Here is a 19,648-nt window from a genome sequence, read left to right as displayed (position 1 = left end):
TGGTTGGCTAATTCCCTCCCTGCCAAAGAATCCAGAGAAGCATTTTTAAAGCAAAGCATCATCTGCTGTGGAACTCACTCTGAAAACAGGAGGAAGCTGTACACAGACAGAGCAACTCCTCTTGGAGGGTGCACAATATCCAGAGCAGGGTCAGAGACTGCTCCAGACTCCAGCACAGACCCATCACCGACTGCTTCCCAAGTGTGCTGATGTCAAACCACTGACATTTTGTTTTCCTGCATGACAAACGCCCTTTCTTCCCCTACCCCTGTTCCTCTCCATGTGCCACGTGCAAGTTCACTAGAATAAAGGTAATGACACGAGGGAGACACAGAGGAGAAAGCTTTTATTCTATTTACAGCCAGTGCTGAAAAAAGGTGAGACTCCCGCACACATTAAGCCGAATTAAAAAACCCTCTTTTCCAAGGAAGTTTTCCTTCCACAGATCTGCATTTCACTAAAACAGATGACAAACTGTTTGTGGTGTGACCTATTTTCGTGTGCTACGCAGTGCCAACCACAACACAGATACCAAATCAGTTCTCCTGCTCCTGACTTGCCTTTCTAGTCATGCTCCTTAAAACGCTTCCTTCTCCCTACCCAGTCACGTGTTAGCTTAAACAACTGTTTAGCTCCACATAGATTGTTTTTAAAATACAGAGAATATTGAAGTGAGTTTCTGTTAGATCTGAATTTATCAGGACCAGGGACGATGCCAATGTATATTAACTCCATGTAGGAACTGACTCCACAATTCAGAGGGCAGCTATTGAGTGTGCCAGTGTTTCAAAGCTGGGAGCTGGGACAAGAAGCAATGCTTCCCTAGAGCCTGGTGAAACACTCCTCAGAGTAACACACACACAGTGCCCTGAATTTGACACTGCCAACAGGATCTCAGCACTGTCCTGTTGCCTTATTCATTCTGGAGGGGGGAAAAAGAATCTAAAGCACTGCCACAGGAAATCCCAAATTTATTTTGCCATCTGCAGAAGGCAGGGATTGAGTGACACTCCCAACCTTCAGTTCAGCCCACAATCCACCCTCATGCAAACGTCAGCACTGTGTGGCTGTGTGTGTAAAGGGAGTGCAAAGAACACACAGAGAACAAAACCTGACTTCAGACGGAGAAAGACATGCCAAACTACAGCGAGTTGTGGCTGCATCTCCACCAGTGCTGCTGCCACTGTGCTAGTTAGTCTGAGAGCTTCAGCTGCTGAAGATTTCCCCTCACTGAAACAAGTCATGCTTTTAAAACTGCCTTCAAGTGCTGTTTCTAATTCTACCTCAGGTTCCTGAACTGTGTCAGAAAAGCTCCTGTTTAGTAACACATACAAGACAAGGTAGATCACAGATCCCACCTCTGGCCAGAGCTCCCCGAGTCTCCCTCAGAGCACTGTGTGCAGCTCCCACCCACGCTAATTCCTGCTACAACTCCTCTGAGGGCAGCGACATTCAGAATCAAAGTGGAGCTTTGTCTGCTGAAGAGGTTGGGAAGGAGGGTTGGAAGGCAAGAGAGACAAGAATAACATGGCAACTAGAAAACTGGAGCTCTGCAGTCCCCACAAGTCTTGGCAGAGCGTTGGGTGTAAGTGGTGTGGAACCACTGAGCACTGCTCCCCATGCCCTGGGCCTGAGCCAGGCACAGTGCAGCTCAGACAGGCAATCCCAGGAATGAGCCAGCACTGCCAGAGCAGTGAGGAGCTGCAAGGACAGGCCCTGCAGGCCCTGCCCTCAGACACTGCTGCAGGCTTAGCACACAGCCCAGCCCAAAACAATCTGCTCTAATTCCGTTCAGCCATTAAGCAGATAAATCTCCTTAATCTTCCCCAGGTCAATGGACAACAGACTATCCATGACCAGTATTTTCTAGCAAAAGCTGCTGTTAAAGCAACAGCTTCTTGCACAAAGGCTCCTCATGTCCTTCCACCTAGGCAGATATTGGTGGTGCGCTGAGATATTCCTGTGGCTATGGGTTCAGAATAAATCCTATTTGCCATTACTGCATTTCCAGAGTGTTCCCTGGGCAGGGACACCCTCCCCTGGGCAAGGCTCTCCAAGCCCCATCCAGCCTGGTCTCGAAAGCATCAGCCTGGCAACAGGTCAGTGGGGGAATAATAAAGTCAATGAAGGGACATAAAAATGAAACTGTTGGAGCAAGTCCACAAAGCTGATAAGAGGACTGGAGCATCTCCCCTATGAGGACAGGCTGAGGAAGTTGGGGCTGTTCAGCCTGGAGAAGAGAAGGTTGTGTGGAGACCTCAGAGCACCTTCCAGGAGCTGAAGGGGCTCCAGGGAAGCTGCAGAGGGATTCTGTGTTAGGAGCTGCAGTGACAGGACAAGGGGCAATGAGCACAAATTGAAGGAGGGGAAATTTAGGCTAGATCTTAGGCAGAAGTTTACCCTGTGAGGGTAGTGAGACACTGGCCCAGGTTGCCCAGGGAGGCTGTGGCTGCCCCAACCCTGGCAGTGTTCACAGCCAGATTGGATGAGCCTTGAGCAACCTGCTCTGGTGGGAGGTGTCCCTGCCCAGGGCAGAGGTTAGGGCTGGGTGAGCTCTAAGGTCCTTCCAAGCTAAACCATTCCGTAATTCCATGACAAGGGACTGCATGCATTCTGATGAATACTGTTTCTCCCCCACTCCCTCCATCCTTCCCCACCTCCTTCGTGCCTAACGAGCACTTTATGTGTACACTATGTGCTCAGTGAGAATGAGCATGATGCAGTTGGTTCCTAATGACTTACACAAAAGCAAGACCTATGTGTTTGCTGAGCTCAACTTTGTAGACCAGAACTTCTGAAGCATAATTTTGCTTAAACCATTATTGCATGATTACTTTCTTTGGCACGTTAGTAAAGGTACTGCAAAAGAAAGAAACACTGCCAGACAACTCAGCCACTTACACATGCTTCCTGTGGAACTCAAGGATCTTTCCTTCAATTTTCTCCTGGTTTGGCAAATACTGGTTTGTCTTAAGGTGTTCTCGATCCTCTGTTTCATCAAAATCTCCTATTTCAGCTGCGACAAAAACCCAAAACACTGTTAGAGTGAGAAGAAACAATGGAAAGGGAACAATGAAAAAAACCCACTTGGTAAGGAATTACAGAGACCCCGAGAGCAAGAATGAATATTCCTTAGAGTGCTTTGAATCAGCTTCGTTTTGCCCAACTCTCACACTTGTCCCCAGCAGATTTCCTGTGGATTACAGCAGGATTTGTCTCCACAGCCACCATCCCCGGGCACAGGGAAAGGGGGAGCGAAGTGGAGGGAGCACAGGGCAGGTGGGAAGAGCTGTGTGCCTGGAGGGTGCAGAGCGCTGGGGGGACAGCGCGCTGAGCCAGGGAGCACAGACACCACATGGGGCTTGGGTTGGAACAGCCCTACACAGCCCAAGTTCTCTCACACAAGCACCAGCTGCTCCTGCCCAGGGCCAGCCCTGCTGCCCAGCCCAGGGCTGCAGACCAAGGTGTGTGCGGCAGAGGACACGCGTGGGGCAGGGAGTGCCATGGTACTCACACTGCAGCAGGTGTGAGACCAGCAGAGCCGCCGTGTTGTCGCTGCAGGTCAGACGCTCCTCTGCCAGGTCCCTCTTGATTTGCAAGGCAAACAGGTACCTGAGGGAGAGGTACAAGGGCTGGAGTCACGTCCTGACAGACGAGAGGATGACCATGACTGCGCAGGAGCTCACAAAACCAGCGTCTCCTGGTTCTGCCTCTCTCCCAACCCCAGCCAAGGGCAGCACATCAGACCAAGTCACCTGGGACTAACCACGTGCAATGTATCAGCACAAATGGGCTCACACGAATGAGGAAACAGCAGGAAAAACACAGGGGCTCCAGGGGAGCTGCAGAGGGACTCTGTGTTAGGAACTGCAGGGACAGGACAAGGGGCAATGGATTCAAATTGAAGGACAGGAAATTTAAGTTAGATAGCAGGAATAAGTTTTTCCTGTGAGGGTGGTGAGACACTGGCCCGGGTTGCCCAGAGAGGCTGTGGCTGCCCCAACCCTTGTGGTGTTCAGGGCCAGGTTGGATGAACCTTCAGCAACCTGCTCTGGTGGGAGGTGTTGGGGCTGGGTGATCTCTAAGCTCCATTCTAACCCCTAAAATTCAGTGACTCTATGAAAATACACACTGATTATTTTACATAGGCCCTGTTTATAAAGTTCAATATTTTCTATACACTCTGACTCTTCTGACGCCCAAGCCGTGCTGCTTTCTATTTTGAGAAGTACTTTTTCTGACAACATCCACGTGCCAACACGTGCCTCTGAGACACAAGTGCTCTTCCATTCCTCCTCCACCTGAGTTTGTCTGGGGGCAGCTGCACTGCTCTCCTCCCCTCACCTCCCTGTTAACCCAGCAGGTAATGCAGATCCAACAGTTCCAAAAATACTTTACCTCGTATATTCCTCTTGCAGCTGACCTGGGTCTGGAGGGAAGAACTTCACAGCTAGACGAAGCATTGTAGTCTTCGGTCCTGGAAGAAAAGTTGGTCATTTCACAAGAAACCCGGTGTTCTTCACAAGCACATGCACATTGTTTGCAGAGAAACACAGCACACACTAAGCCTAGTCAGACTTCAACTCCCAGCCAGCCACATCAGGTTCTGGGCGTGGATTGTCCATGTCAACAGAGACACAGCCACTGGTTTCCAGAGGGCTTAAAAACCAATGTTGGCAAAAGTCAACATCATGACCTTAGAGTTGAAAAATTAGCTAGAATTGGCGATTTGATATTTTCTGTCCATCAATCTTAGGCAGAAGAATAACTGAAAACTACTTCCCAGTACTAATTTTCCACAAATTTCATCAAGATTTGGAAAGGAGTTGGAATCCACCACACCCTCCTGATCTCACTCTTCCACAAAGCCTCCACCACGAGAACCAGGAGACAGGCAAACAGTTTAACTCTGTGCTAAAGGGGAAAAGAAAGCTGGACCTACTCTTTCGACACCAGCAAAGCCAACCAGCATGCTGCGTTCCCCAGCCATTCCTGGCCTTGGGAGTGCCTCTCACATTTCCCTTCTGAACGGTGCAAAGCCACTGCAGTGTCCTCTAGGCAGGGAGCAGAACACTTCACAGCAGCTGCAGAGCCTCCCAGGTGGGACATCCCTACCCCTGCTCCACCAGCAAGGCTGCTCCCGAGCACATGGGAACTGGCCAAGATGTCCCATCTCCTTCCCACCATACGGCAACACAACTGCCAAGAGCTCACAACCGCGCGTTCCGTTTCACGCCAGCGTGACAGCAGCGACCCAATCCATCGAGATAATCATCAGAGAATCAATCCTACCTGCCCCAAGTTTCCATTCCACCCACACGGGACTGTGAGAGGTGCCAGGCTGGCATGCCCCAGCAGGAACCATGATCCCCCCCACCACGTGCAGTGTGCAGGGAAGCACAACCAGTAAATCAAGTAGTCACCGTGACAGCAGCCCACAAGATGCAAAGCAAGGAAACTTCCTTTTCCAAAACTACTTACTCCGTACTTGTTTAATAACAGGTTTCATAGGCTCCAGCCAAATCTGAAATTGAAGAGAAAGAAATTGCAAACTGACGTTCTCATTTGCATAGAATATGAAAACATCAGAGTCAGTTCAAATGAGCAGTGATTCAGGAGCAGCATTTCTCCCACTACACAGGAACTCCTTAGCTTCACGGAAAGTGTCCTGATCTACCTGGACTGACCTTCCACCCATCGCTGGCCAAGCCACAGTCTGTGCCGCTTCCTCCAGCACTCTCACCTACCCACTCCAGGACTCTGACTGGCTAGTAATTTCCCACCACGTTTTCTGCCTTAACAAACACATTTCAAACAAAAGACTTTGCTGTTCTAGTGAAAGGAATACCCACAAAAGCAATGCAAAATATTCTGGATGCTCCACCTTTTATTCTCCCCACCCCTCTGAACAGAAATTATTACAAGGCAATTATGTTACTCTTTACTCAGAGAGGCAGCTGGGGATTTTAAGAGCCTTATTAGCTGCAGAAACAGTTTGGATACTGTGCAGAAGCAGTGGAAACTAAGTGAGTTTTACTGCACTTCCTTGGCTCGAGAGCAGCATGGACTAATGCCATTCCCTGTTCTCACTCACATTTCCTGCGTGTGAGGCCTAACACTAGGAAAAGTAATAAGAAAAAAAAAAGAGTACAGAGTTTGGGGAACATTTTCTAGTTTAGAAGCTCCATTGTCCTCTTCGCAAGGTCCAGGATAAGCGACTAGGAGGCTTAAGGTGTCAGCACTGATCTAGCTCAGGGAGCTGAAGCCAGAGAGGCTCATGATGGCTCCGCAGGGAAACCAAGCGAGGACAGGTATGAACACTGCCACACTCTGTCAGAGCTGCACAGAGTGCTCTGAGTGGTGCTTCGCCTTTCAGGGGGAAGGAGGACTTCAGTTCTGTCCCTGAGAGTGGAACATCAGCACCTATTTCATTGCTTTACACATTGAGATTTAACAAGGAGCAGAATCTGGTTCCTCCCCTCTGCTACAGTAGTTGCTTTGGTGAGCAAAACAGATGTACAGGAGTCCAGGAGATAATCCCACAGGAGACTCCAGCAGACTTGGAAACTCTCAGCACTGATGGAACTGCACTCACACAGCCTTTTACACCACCAGGCTCATCAGTGCTGCACTCACCCAGTACGACTGCACGTTCTGGAACTCGATGCCGAAGTAATCCGACTCGATCAGATTCAGGTGCTTGTAAACCTCTGTCAGTAATGTCTGGCCATAGTATTTCGACTAAGGAAGCAACGAAGAGAACATACAGTGAGATTAACAGGAGTCAGCTCACAGCACATTAAAAACCAAACGATGGTGTATTTGGAAATTGCAGAAAAACATCACAGAGATTTTGCACGTCATTCTTGTCACTGCAACACACAAACATCTAACACGTGGACATTTCTCCACACAAAAACCTCCACAGGCCCAGAGGACCTGAAGCTGGAAGGTGCCACTGGAGGCCACCACATCCAGCTGGAAGGAAACCTCCTTCTGTTCCACCTGACACACCTGGATTCACCTGTGGAAGATCCCTGCAAAACGTCAGACAAGTTTTACACCCAAACCATGCACGGAGCTGACACAGGGATCTGTGTCCTGCCCATGACTAGTTACACACAGGTGCTAAAGTAACTCAACCAGAATGTGATGCACAGGTTTCTCCCACTTAAACTGAGTTCCATCCCTGTGGCTCCATCACGCTCCGTGCCTGAGGACCATCCAGCGGCCTTCACCTCTCCTAAGAGAAGGAGCCTGCATGGCACATGTCCCTGGCAATTCTCTCCTTCCACTGTCAAGTCCAGGCTCTCTAAAGAGAAGCTGGAGATGTAGAAATTAAGATGTTTGGGGCTTGGAACACTAGGCACCTGATCCAATTATAACATCCATGTATTGAAAGTGTAAAAGAAGTTTGGTTGGGCTACCAGCTATAATTTTGGGTGTCATTTACAATGGCAAGCTAAGGAAAAACCCAGTCTAAGCTCAGGATCATTTCACGCCCTTCAAAGGATAAAGTGACAATAACACCACATTTCGAAAGAGCAGTGTTAACTTCATTTTAAAACAAAAACGGGTCTCAAAAGCTTGAGATGGAACCCAAGATTTCACCATTGTGCTGTGGGAAAACTCTTTAGTTCCACAAACTCTTTACTACATTTATAACCATCCTGTCCGAGAAGCTGAACATCGAAGTGGGCAGAAACGAAAGTGACACAGGGAGCAGCTCCAGGTCATCCTTTAACTTGCACAAAAAGCAGCACAGAGCAAAATGTTTCCAGTAACTCCTTAATGACTGCAGTTCTAACGTCAGGGCAAGCAGCTGCACCACTGCATCTCAGCACAAACTCACAGCACAGCATACTTCCCATTCCAGCCTCCTCAATTACTCTTTATTTTCTGCCAAGACAACAACCTCTGATATTACTGAACGGCTGAATTATGTCTCTCAGAAAAAGAGGAAAAAAACGGGTAAAACCAATGAAACAGGCAGCTGAGGACAGCTGTGCCCAGAGACTGAGCTCTAACGGGATGTGACTTGGCATCCAACCCATCTTACCTGACTGGGTAACTGAGGATAATTTTAACAAGTCACCATTACAAGACTGCTCAGTACAACAGGTTTATTTCTCATTGACTCCATCTATCCCTGCCCTCTGGCAGTGTGAAGCCATTCCCTGTGTCCTGTCCCTCCAGGCTCTTGTCCCAAGTCCCTCTCCAGCTCTCTTGGGGCTCCTTTACACACTGGAAGTGGCTCTGAGGTCTCCTTGGAGCTTCTCTTCTCCAGGTGAGCAGCCCCAGCTCTTCCAGCCTGGCTCCATGGCAGAGCTGCTCCAGCCCTCGGAGCATGTCCATGGCTTCCCGGGGACTCACCCCAGCAGCTCCACATCCTTCTCGTGCTGGGACCTCAGAGCTGGGGCAGCACTGCAGGTGGGGTCTCAATCAGACTGGAGCAGAGGGAGAGAATCAACCCAACTGTTACTTGCTCTTTTCCCAAACATCACTACGTACATGGCACATCCTCCCTGTGCTGTGACGTTTGAGCTTAGGAAGAGAGGAAAACGAAGTGGGAACACACAGCCAAAATTTTCAGTAGAGCATAGCTCAGTACTACTGAAACACTCTTCCTCTCTAACTCCCAAACTTGTCTCCCAGAACATCTTAACTCTCTGCTTCCATGGACTCTAAACTAAAACCCAAACACCCCAATAATTTCACAAGGAGTAGTACTCTCATCCTGCCAAATGGACAAACTGCCCTTGCTCCAACTTTCCAAAAAAGAAATACACTTTTGGCAGCTGGAGGGGGAGAAGAAAAAAAAAAAAAAAATCAGTCTAAAAGTCAAGAGCTTGGAAAAAACAGAGTTATAAAGCAGAGGCAGAGCATGGAAACTCTTGCTCAGCCAGAGCTAGGGGAGCCACTGTTCCCCAGTGCCAGCAAACACCTTGGAGTCTGTGCTACACTAATGTGCAAATGTCAGGAGACCAAATCCTCCAGTAAACAGTGGATCTGCATGAGAGGGAAGTTTAGGTTTGCCATGATCACTGACAGGCAGCCAGTGCAGAGCACCCTGCAAGCAGCTAAGGCAACTGCAGTGATGGAAATGAAGGTCCCTTCACCAGTCACAGATTTTTGTTGGTTTTTCTTCTTTGGGGCACTTCGGTGGTCTTCCTAATGAAAAAATGTTTTCTCATCTTTTGGCAAATTGAAAAAAAAAAAGACAACTGACAAGTAAACATAGACTTGTGATTTCCTTTCTTAACAGAACTATGCAAACATTCCGGGAGTTTATAGCCCTGTTTATCCCAGCCCCTCTGTAATCTGTTAGATCTCTGTCCAAATGCAGCGTGAGACCGAAAAACACACCCCCAAGACTCCCTGTTAATGACTCCCACCAATGCCACAGACAAACAAAACCTGCACTCCTGGACACTGGGTGGACATTCACACCACATTTCTGAGAGAGCAGGAAATAATCCAGGGCAGCAAAGGAATACCCTCCACTGACCTGGTGTTCTCATGGCTGAGACAGGACAACCTGAGGGCTCCAGACCTAGCACCCAGTGTGGAGACTGGAAAAGGAAGGAGTAACTTTCTTCCTTTCCACTGCTTGACTAGTTTCTTCAATTTTGGTTGGAACTACTAACTCAACTGCAAACAGTTCCCACAAAAACAGGTACCTGGTGACAATTGTGTCCAGTTCTGGCTTCACATGCTCAGACAAACTGCTCGAACACTATTTCATTCAGATCCTCTGAGGATTTAAAAACAACTTTCAGCTTCAAATACTTTCAATTTTTCCTTCTAACTCTTTATGAAGAAAATGGTGTTTCAAACACATTTACTTGTTTCATTCATTCTTCCATACTGACTTTGTGCTTCTCCCTTGAAAATTCACCTTTTACACACTGTATCCCAGTGTTTCTACCCAGCACTGAAATCCAAGTTATTCAGTATGGAAGCTGCAAAACCAAATACAAATCTCTGAGCTATTTTAAGTTCCATTATTGCACTCCATATTTGGCATAATTTTTTTGTTTCAAACAAAATAATTTTAACACTCCCTGACCATGATTTTTTTTTGTCCCAAGATTTCAGTGGTTGGTTTTGATGTGGGTTTTGGTGGTTGGTTTTTTTAAACAGAACCCACAGCCAGACAAATCATCCTAGAAATGGAAGCCTCTGGCTCATTTAATTAAGGCTAGCTTTAAAACTGTGGCCATTTAAAGGTTCAAGCAGTGTCAAAGCACCTCACTGCCAAATGAACCAGCTCTACCCAACAAACATGATTTTCCAGAGTGGCTAGACTTGCTGGATACCTGAGAGTAGGAAAACAACAACTGGCTGACATGGGAAAAGATCTCCAAGGAGGAGGGAATCATGTGAACAAGATTGGGAAATGTACAGTTAGGTACATGAAGAGACAAAAATGGTACCAAGGTTTATAGGTGGTGTGTGCTGAAACACCTGGAGCGATAAAACACACTGTGCTCAGAGAAAAACAGTGACACAGGGTCCCCAAGGGCTCTGTGCATGGAACTGCTGGAGCAAGGCCAGAGGAGGCCACAGGGCTGGTAAGAGCACTGGAGCATCTCCCCTGTGAGGACAGGCTGAGGGAGCTGGGGTTGTTCAGCCTAGAGAGGAGAAGGTTGTGTGGAGACCTCAGAGCACCTTCCAGGAGCTGTAAGGGGCTCCAGGGGAGCCAGAGAGGGACTCTGTGTTATCACTTCTCATGTGTGCACACACAGAAATAAAACTCTATTTCTAAGTCATGTTTAACACAGACAATACTTGGTTTTCCTCTGCCCTTAAAAAAAATTACAAATTGCAAGTCTCCCTCCATTAATTATGCTTTTGCCTCAGAATCATTATCCATGCCCACACTGACAATATTCGATCTGGGCTTTCAGAGAATTCCAGAATGGTTTGGCTTGGAAGGACCTTAGAGCTCATCCCATCCCATCCCACCCCTGCCATGGGCAGGGACACCTCCCACCAGCCCAGGCTGCTCCAAGCCCCATCCAACCTGGCCTAGAACACTCCCAGGGATGGAGCAGCCACAGCTGCTCTGGGCAACCTGTGCCAGTGCCTCAGCACCTCACAGGGAAGGATTTATACAGAATGGTTTGGCTTGGAAGGACCTTAGAGCTCATCCCATCCCATCCCACCCCTGCCATGGGCAGGGACACCTCCCACCAGCCCAGGCTGCTCCAAGCCCCATCCAACCTGGCCTAGAACACTCCCAGGGATGGAGCAGCCACAGCTGCTCTGGGCAACCTGTGCCAGTGCCTCAGCACCTCACAGGGAAGGATTTATACCCAGTATCCCATCTTGCCCTGCCCTCTGTCAGGGTGAAGCCATTCCCACTTATCCTGTCACTCCAGGCTCTTGTCCCAAGTCCCTCTCCAGCTCTCTAGGAGCCCCTTCAGGCACCTAAAGGCCACACAAAGGTCACCCTAGGGTCTCCTCTCCTCCAGGCTGCCCAACCCCAGGCTCAGCCCTCCCTGACAGGAGAGGTATCAGGGTATCCAGGGCTGTACCTCCCCTCCAGGTGTCCAGGCACTCCAGGTGGACGCACAGCTTTGAGGAAGCCTGACCAAAGCACAGAGCTTAAAACAGCAAGGAATTGAGATGGTCAGGAAAGACTCTGTACACAAACTAGGAATTTCTACAGAAAAGGCCTGTTTTCGCTTCGTGCCACACCGAGGTGGTACCAGCTGCCCCAGCCTGGCCCATGCTGCACTTTGAGCGGAGGTTCATACCACGGCCATGGGTTAATGAACACCTAGGGACAGATTAGATAAGGCCAAGTGTGGCTCAGGCCCCTCCTGGCAGGAGCCTCTCGTGCCTGAAGTGGGCAGCTGTGTCCAGCTGACCCTGGGCTGTCCCTGGGGTTGGCACTCGTTGGCTTTGCCCTCCAGGCTCCATATATGCTACAGAACCACTCACCTGTGGGCCCAACTCTGAATGTCACCCACACCCAAACGAGGTTGCCAGTTTTGCTTTTTCCCCATCTTTTGTTTTATGCATACGACACTTCCTAGTCACTTTGACGGAATGGGGTAAGTCTGATTTCAGCTAATTGTCACTCTCTCACGTCACTAGGTTGTGCAAACGAACACCTGCACAGCCACACGAACTGCTGTGAACTCACCCATTACATTCCTAGTGCAAGGACTGTGATAACACATTTTCCTGAATGGTTTCTGTGCTTTAAGTCATAATATGTGTACATAATAGACTTCTCATACAGGAATATTGAACATTGTTTCTCCTTTGCTGCAGTATAACTCAATTTTCTTTTAACTTAATGGAACACCTGATGTCAAGAGAACTCTAAAATTTTACATTGGTTTCATAACACAGTTTAAGTCCACATCTTCCTTAAAAAAAGCCCAAACCAGCAGAGCACCAAGTGAACAAAACACACCCCAAATGTCTGCCCATAACATGACTGCAGCTTTACCTTCCCCACCCAATCCCACAGTCCTACACAGCACCAAAAACGTCAAGACCCCGAACACAAAATAACAGGTCTGAAAAATACATAGCAGAATCAAACAGTACACAAATTGCAAAGCTTCAGTTACCTTCTCTCCAAACCCTATAATAACCTCAAATTTTAAACAGCGAATTACTAACTTTCTCTTCTGAGGTCGGACAAAAATAAATCCTAAGGCAGCTTATTTGCCATACTTAGGAGAGTCAGAGCGGAGCAATGACAAACATCTGGCTATGATTCTTTCTGGAATCTTGACTATTTCTCTCCGGCCAGGGAAGACAAACACTGAGCTGACCAAGAGCACCTCGACTGCTCTGCTTAGCAGGACTGTGCTGAGTGTGCTGAGAGGGAAACACTGTCCAAACCTCGGGACATCAGCACTGTCAGGCTGCTCCCTCGAGAGCTTCTGCAGCCCGAGCCCAGATCCTGGTGCCAGGCCCCCCACAGCTGGTCAGGAACAACCTGAGGGGGAACAGCCCCCGTGACACCTTTTCAGCTGTAGAGAACTGCAGAGACCACAGCAACCAGACACATCCTATTCCATCCTAACCACAGGGATGGAAAGCAGCTTTGCACATTTAATAACGCAGTTTATAAATTTAGATGAGCCAAGGAAGAGCCGTGTCAGTGGCCAGCAAAGACAGAATCAGACTCAGAGTAACCATCAGTGCCTGTTTCCAGCTTAGCATGGAATAAGCCACTTCAGTTTCGTAGCAAGGTAACAGTTTCACAGGGCACATGAATAAACAGCAAAGTCAACATAAGCAGTGACAAAACAATACTTAGTAAGAAAAGAAAGGAGGGGGAAACTGCAATCTTATCTAATTAGCCTGTCCCCAAGAACAGCAGTGGAGTGCAGCATCTCCCTGCCAGGAGTGGGACAGGGACACCTCACATGGAGCCGCAGGGAGGGGGAACATCATTTCTTCATGACATTCCCAAAGTTAAAACGAACAGACCTGTGTGCTGAAAACAACCCAGCAAAACCGGCAGGAAAGAAAAAATTCCAGCTGCAGTTTTCCCGCTGAGTGGAGCAGGCAGACCCGCCTGGACCTGCCAGGAACTGTGCTACGACTTCACAACGGCCATCACAGTTCTACCAAACTTGTTCTCCAACAGGGGAATACAGAGAAAAATTCCACTTTAATACAATGCAAAAGTATTTTCCACTCCCAAATTTTATTTGGCGTTCAAGCAGAGGGAGAAGAGGGAGCACATGCTACTGAAGAGGGGGCAAGTTTCCCACAACCTGGTAAACCTGAGGCATAATAATCTAAACTATTTTTCTGGGGCACTTCCTCATAGCAGAGAGGATGATTCATATGAGAGAATTTCCTGCAGAACCTATTTCCTACGTAAAGAAAAATATAGACCATTGAACATCACTCTGGTGAATTCCACCCAGTCCAGGCCCTTCTGCTGAAGAGTCTGCCATACTTCTGCGCTGATCAAAGCCCTCCAATCTCCAAAAAAAATCAGGAAAGCTGGCACAATTTCTACTGCAAAACTGGTGACTCTGAAGTGTGCTCACAGTCTGAATCAGACTGAGTTTTCCATTCTGTGAATCCACACTCTGGACCTTGCTTGGCAGGAAGGGTGCAGGTACCCCATGGCATGGCACACGCACCACCTGAAGTGACTACACGAGATGGTTGCAAAAAGGGGATAAAAAACAGCTCACAAAAATAATGCACATTGCAGCCTAGCTGCGAATGAGTATGTTTCACTCTCTTTTCTGGTTTGGGAGCGAAAGGAGAAACCGTAAGTAGCCCATTTTCAAGTTTTTTAAACTCCAGAAAACATCAAGCATTTCTCCACCCTTAACATTCAGATCAGATTCCCTGAAGAAGGCTCTGCCCCAGCAAACTTCAACCTGCATGGATTGAACTGCTCTTGTGGTCACTGTTTCTCTCATATGGTTAAAATCGCTGCCGTGGCCCATTTTAGGCAGCGAAGCATGAACAGGGCTGTGCATCAGCTCCCCAGCCATACTGCTCAGGGAAGGGCTTCTCCAGGAGCTGACCCTGTGCCCACTCTCTTCCACTGACACACCACTTTTCCCAGTAAAAACTCGTTTGCTATAGTTCTTACAGACAGAAGGGAAAATTATTTCAATAGGGGCAAGGAAAACAAAACCACATTTTGCCATCAGCTCCACCTCCCTGTGCAGGCAGTGCCAACTGCCCGTGGGAAAGGTCTGTGCCCCACTGCACTGACAAACTGTGCTGACCTGAATCACACAAACCCCCAGGGCACCACCTCTTCCACGCCCAGTGAACAAAGCTGCAAAAGCAACGAGGAGTGGGCAAGTGGCACCGCAAGCAGAGCCTCCAGTCCTCTGGGACAGCTGCTTGATCACCAGCTCCTCTTACTGCTTTCAACTGTGCTAGCTCTCAGCACCTACTCAGCAATGTGGCTGCCTTCCCCTAACTCTTGCCCTCAATCCCATTTTCCATCACAAGCAGCAGTCAGCAGCTCCTGCTACTCCATCAGCTCACCAAAGAAGTAGGAGGCAGAGGGGCACACTCAGTAACTCGAGCCTGTTTGCAATCAGGGCAGAGGAGGCAGTGTATTAGCAGGACTCTAATGCCACAGCTGCTGACTCTGGAGCACTTGGTGCTCCATGCTCTGGGACTGACCAAGGCTGACCCTCCTCACTGCTCACAGCACCAGGCACGAGCTCCCAGGTTGTTCAGTTCCCACTGAAGGTGCAAAGAACAGCACGACCACGGCCTCAGCACATTTGGGTGTCTCTGGGGATGCCACAGTCAGAGAGCTTTCCAGGTGAAAAAGCTCAGATTCCCAATTATGGGAAGCACAGCCAACAACACAGGCTGCTCAAGGCATTGTCCAGCCTGGCCTGACACTGATGGTTAAAACTACAGGGGTGGAAGTGTTGCTAGGGGTGCTATTTTTATTCTTTTTTAAATCAAAACACAACAGCACCAACCTCTACACCAACTTGGAAAAACATAAAATAACCCTTGAGAAGAACCAAAGTCAGCAGATTTAAAAACAAATTCTAACATAATTTAAAGGGGGAAAAAAGAGGCTTTTGTGTTCCATGCAGCACTTGAGGGATGGGTGGGTTTACAGTACCCTGTGTGCTCAGGTGGGAGGATAGAGGCACAGCCTCAAACTTAACAAAGCCAAGCAGATTTCATGTCCGAGAGAGGAACAGCTGGGCAGAATCTGTAGAAGATATCCCCAAAAGCCACTATTTCTCCAGGACTCCACAGGCATCTTTTTCACTCTACTTGGAAAAACTTGAGTCTATACAACAAACTAAGGCTACAAGTGCTAATTATAAAGTCAACCTGACACTAATGCAGGATATCTGATAGCTGAGTAGTTCCACTAGAACAGAGCTGTTTTCTGACAACAGATCTCACACAAGCCAGAATTAAAGCCTGAGGTTAATGCCGAGAATGGAACAAGAAATGGAAGAATAAAAATTTGCTTCACAGCAGAACTGCCCCAATTTATACGTGGTTTGTATGTCCTGTGGCTGTATTTAAAGTAAGCCTGGGGAAATCTATCTTCAGAACATTGCTTTGGTGTCTGCCTCCCAAAGTGTGGCAGCCAGCAAGGACTTTCAACTAGGAGCAAGTTTCCCTGAAGAGGATACAAGCCATTAAAATAATGAATAAAGAGCAGTAACTAAGGCAAAGCTCTTCTGCTCTCCCAGCTGCCAAACTGACAAAGCTGCATGAGGCTCAGGAAGCAAGAAGAGTTTGGCAGGAGACAGTTGGTGTTCCCTCAAAGCAAACAACAGCTAAAGCTGCTTGTTACAGTATGTGCTTGTATTTAAAGTCTGTTAAAAACACAAAACATCTGTTACACTCATACGATTTTTAAAAACAAGTCATGCAACTCATTTAACTACTTGTAAGTAGGTAAAAGCCCTACTGGAATCTTAGTCAGATGTCACCTCAGAACACCCCAGCTCTGTGCAGAGGCATATCCTGAGAGCTTGACATGAAATCAGGTTTCAGTCTCTCTTACCTCAATGTCAAGCACTTCCACCGTGTTGTCCAACATCTTGATTCTGACGGGCAGGTCGCGCTCGTGCACTTTGGCAGGCGACAGGGCCATGGCAGTGGAGAGGTTCTGCCCTGGCTCCAAAGTGCTCACTCCTGCAGTCTTCTGGGCACCCAAACGAGAGCCTGGGGTCTGCAGAACTCTGTACGTCCCCTCTATCTCTCCCATCTTCCAGCACCGAGCAGAGTCTAAAGTAACACAGAGCAAAACAAAGGATTACAGCCGGGAAGGTTTTCCACAGACATTCTGTATGAAGATACTACCACTGAAGCACTATCACAAAACCCTCCTTCAACATTCTTGATCCCATCTCGCAAAACCACTAATAAGGTTGATGAAACTCCAGTCAAAAATGGAAGTGTTCCAGGCCATGCTGGACAAGGCTTGGAGCAACCTGGTCTAGTGGAATATGCCCCTGTTCATGGCAGGGTGAGTGTTAGGAGCTGCAGTGACAGGACAAGGGGTAATGAGCACAAATTGAAGGAAGGAAAATTTAGGTTAGATGTTAGGCAGAAGTTTTCCCTGTGAGGGTAGTGAAGCACGGGCACAGGTTGCCCAGGGAGGCTGTGGCTGCCCCAACCCTGGCAGTGTTCACAGCCAGGTTGGATGAGCCTTGAGCAACCTGCTCTGGTGGGAGGTGTCCCTGCCCAGGGCAGGGGTTGGGGCTGGGTGATCTCTAAGGTCCTTTTCAGCCCCTAAAAATCAAAGATTCTGATTCTTCAGGTTTTTGTGGCCACACAACCAAGGAGAAAAATTTTCAGGCCATAAATTTAAAACCACTCCAGCAACACAATTCAGCAGAGAGAGGTGCCCAGGCTTCACCTCCAACTGCTAATCTGAAGAGAAATCAGAGTTCAGTATCATCTGTAATCCCTTGGTACTGCTGTCCCTTATCATGTAACAGCAGAGTAAGATTTTTGGTGCTGCCATTCAGGAGCTTATGAGCAGCTGGAGCTGCCCAGAATTGGTCATACTCCTCACGAGGCTGTTATTACCCACCCGCTCTTAAAATTAGTGCTCGGTGAGCACACTCATCCCCTTCTGAATAAACAGCTCCTGGAAGGGACAGACGCTGCAGTTACTCAAAAGGAAAAAAATGCAAGTGGCGACAGCCAAGGCAGCGCCCGGAGCAGTCCCGTGGCAGAGGCCTGAGCAGCCTCCCCTCCAGCTAGAGCCAGCTGCTTCCCGAGAGCAAGGCAGGCAGCCCACCCAAACCCAGAGCGAGGTGCTCCTGGGTGCTCTCACCAGCCTTGGTCACCAGCCAGGAGAGACCAAAGGCATGTCAAAGTCCTTCCCCACAGGTGGTAACAGGAAAAGTGAACTCAATGGGGCTTGGCCTTGCATCTTGCTGATGACATGTTCCTAAAAACATTTCCCCCAGCCAGCACAGACTCAGATTTTAAAGGCCTAACAAGCACCAGGCAGAAAATACTATGTGCAGATACAAGCACCATGCCTGAAGAGCAGTGTCCTGCCTGCTGTGGCAGCTGGGAGCATCTCCCCACTGGGGCACACTGCTAATGCCATCACAACTTTTAACAAGCCCCAAACAGCCTGGTCTGCTCCCACTGCCTCCAGCACCCGCCGTGTGGGAGTGTTAGCCAGACACTACTTCCATTTCACCACCAATCACACTCAGCATATCGTGCTGTATGTACACTGACTACATATAGCATTTCTTGACAAGAACCACTGTGCCATAGTTTGGGAAACACTTCAGTTCAAGGGGTGTGAGAGGAGCAGCAAGACTAAGGAGTGAAGCCTGAGACAGGCTGCAAGCACTGGGAAGACAGAGGTTCCACAAGCAGAGCAGCGTGTCATAGAATCATGGAATTTTAGGGGCTGGAATGGAGCTTAGATATCATCCAGCCTCAACCCCTGCCCTGGGCAGGGACACCTCCCACCAGAGCAGGCTGCTCAAGGCTCATCCAACCTGGCTGTGAACACTGCCAGGGTTGGGGCAGCCACAGCCTCCCTGGGCAACCTGTGCCAGTGTTTCACTACCCTCACAGGGAAAACTTCTGCCTAAAATCTAGCCTAAATTTGCCTTCCTTCAACTTGAACCCATTATCCCTGGTCCTGTCACTGCAGCTCCTAACACAGAGTCCCTCTGCAGCTTCCCTTAAGCCCCTTCAGCTCCTGGAAGATGCTCTGAGGTCTCCACACAACCTTCTCTTCTCCAGGCTCAACAGCCCCAACTCCCTCAGCCTGCTCCATTGCTCTTATCAACTTCGTGGCCTCCCCTGGACTTGCTCCAACAGTTCCATGTCCCACAGCACTGAGAGCTGCCAGCCCCGGGTGAGCCACAACATCTCATTTACCTCGTCAGCTACAAACACAATATTACCACAATATTAGCAGCTCCAAGATAAAAAAAATCTTCCTTCCCTCCCTCCATGTGCTTGCACCTTGTGTCCATCCTGGTAAGTTCCTATAAACTGAAGTACCAAAGCTAAATCAGCTCCCTGAAGCACACTGACTACATGACTCTCAGCCCCAAGGGAAGGGGCAGATAAAATAAACTGAAAATTCTACCTAGCTGCATATAAAATTTTGTCTATTTTTTTTAACTTTCTGCTTTTTGTTGCCTCTGAAATAGCTTTGAAGTGACGATGAATTTTATCTTTTGCCTGGATGGAATAAATTTATTTTTTAGAAGCAAGACAGCATTTCCAGCTAGCAGCAAATCTGGTAAGGCAACTTAGACCTGAGGATATGTGAGATCATAGAAGCACAGAACGGTTTGGGTTGGAAGGACCTAAAAGCTCATCTCATCCCACTCTGCCCTGGGCAGGGACACCTTCCACCAGCCCAGGGTGCTCCTAGCCCCATCCAGCCTGGCCTGGAGCACTCCACGGATGATACCACGAGTTTTCAAAGGACATCCTCTGAGCACAGTGTCTGTCGATGAGCCACAGAGTGGGTACAATGCTCCATCCTCAGCACAGCTGAGAGCAGCTGTGGAGTAAAGCCAAGGTCCAGTGTGAGAGGTGATCCCTGCCTGTCTCAGGGCGTTCCGACCCCTAAAACTGTGATCCCCTACCGTGCACTCTCAATCGGGTCCCTCCAGCCACCCCAAGCAGAGTCTCCTCTGTAAGAAACTCA

At 48.6% G+C, this 19,648-nt stretch overlaps 1 protein-coding gene across 1 annotated transcript in view; it reads right to left on the bottom strand.

The window, feature by feature from the left end:
- The window catches only part of FARP2 (FERM, RhoGEF and pleckstrin domain protein 2), a 45,572-nt gene extending 28,861 nt beyond the window's left edge, over positions 1-16,711 (bottom strand). Inside the window, exons 1-6 of the mRNA XM_009074071.1 lie at positions 16,508-16,711; positions 6,637-6,741; positions 5,482-5,524; positions 4,399-4,477; positions 3,515-3,612; positions 2,902-3,016 (exon numbers count right to left, since the gene is read on the bottom strand). Of these exons, the coding sequence (XP_009072319.1) occupies positions 2,902-3,016; positions 3,515-3,612; positions 4,399-4,477; positions 5,482-5,524; positions 6,637-6,741; positions 16,508-16,711 (644 nt within the window). The remainder of the gene's footprint in view (positions 1-2,901; positions 3,017-3,514; positions 3,613-4,398; positions 4,478-5,481; positions 5,525-6,636; positions 6,742-16,507) is intronic.
- Between the last annotated feature and the right edge of the window lie 2,937 nt (positions 16,712-19,648).

Source organism: Acanthisitta chloris, unplaced genomic scaffold (genome assembly GCF_000695815.1).
Source record: "Acanthisitta chloris isolate BGI_N310 unplaced genomic scaffold, ASM69581v1 scaffold23314, whole genome shotgun sequence".
Lineage (NCBI taxonomy): Eukaryota > Metazoa > Chordata > Aves > Passeriformes > Acanthisittidae > Acanthisitta > Acanthisitta chloris.
This window is presented reverse-complemented; position numbering and strand designations above follow the sequence as displayed.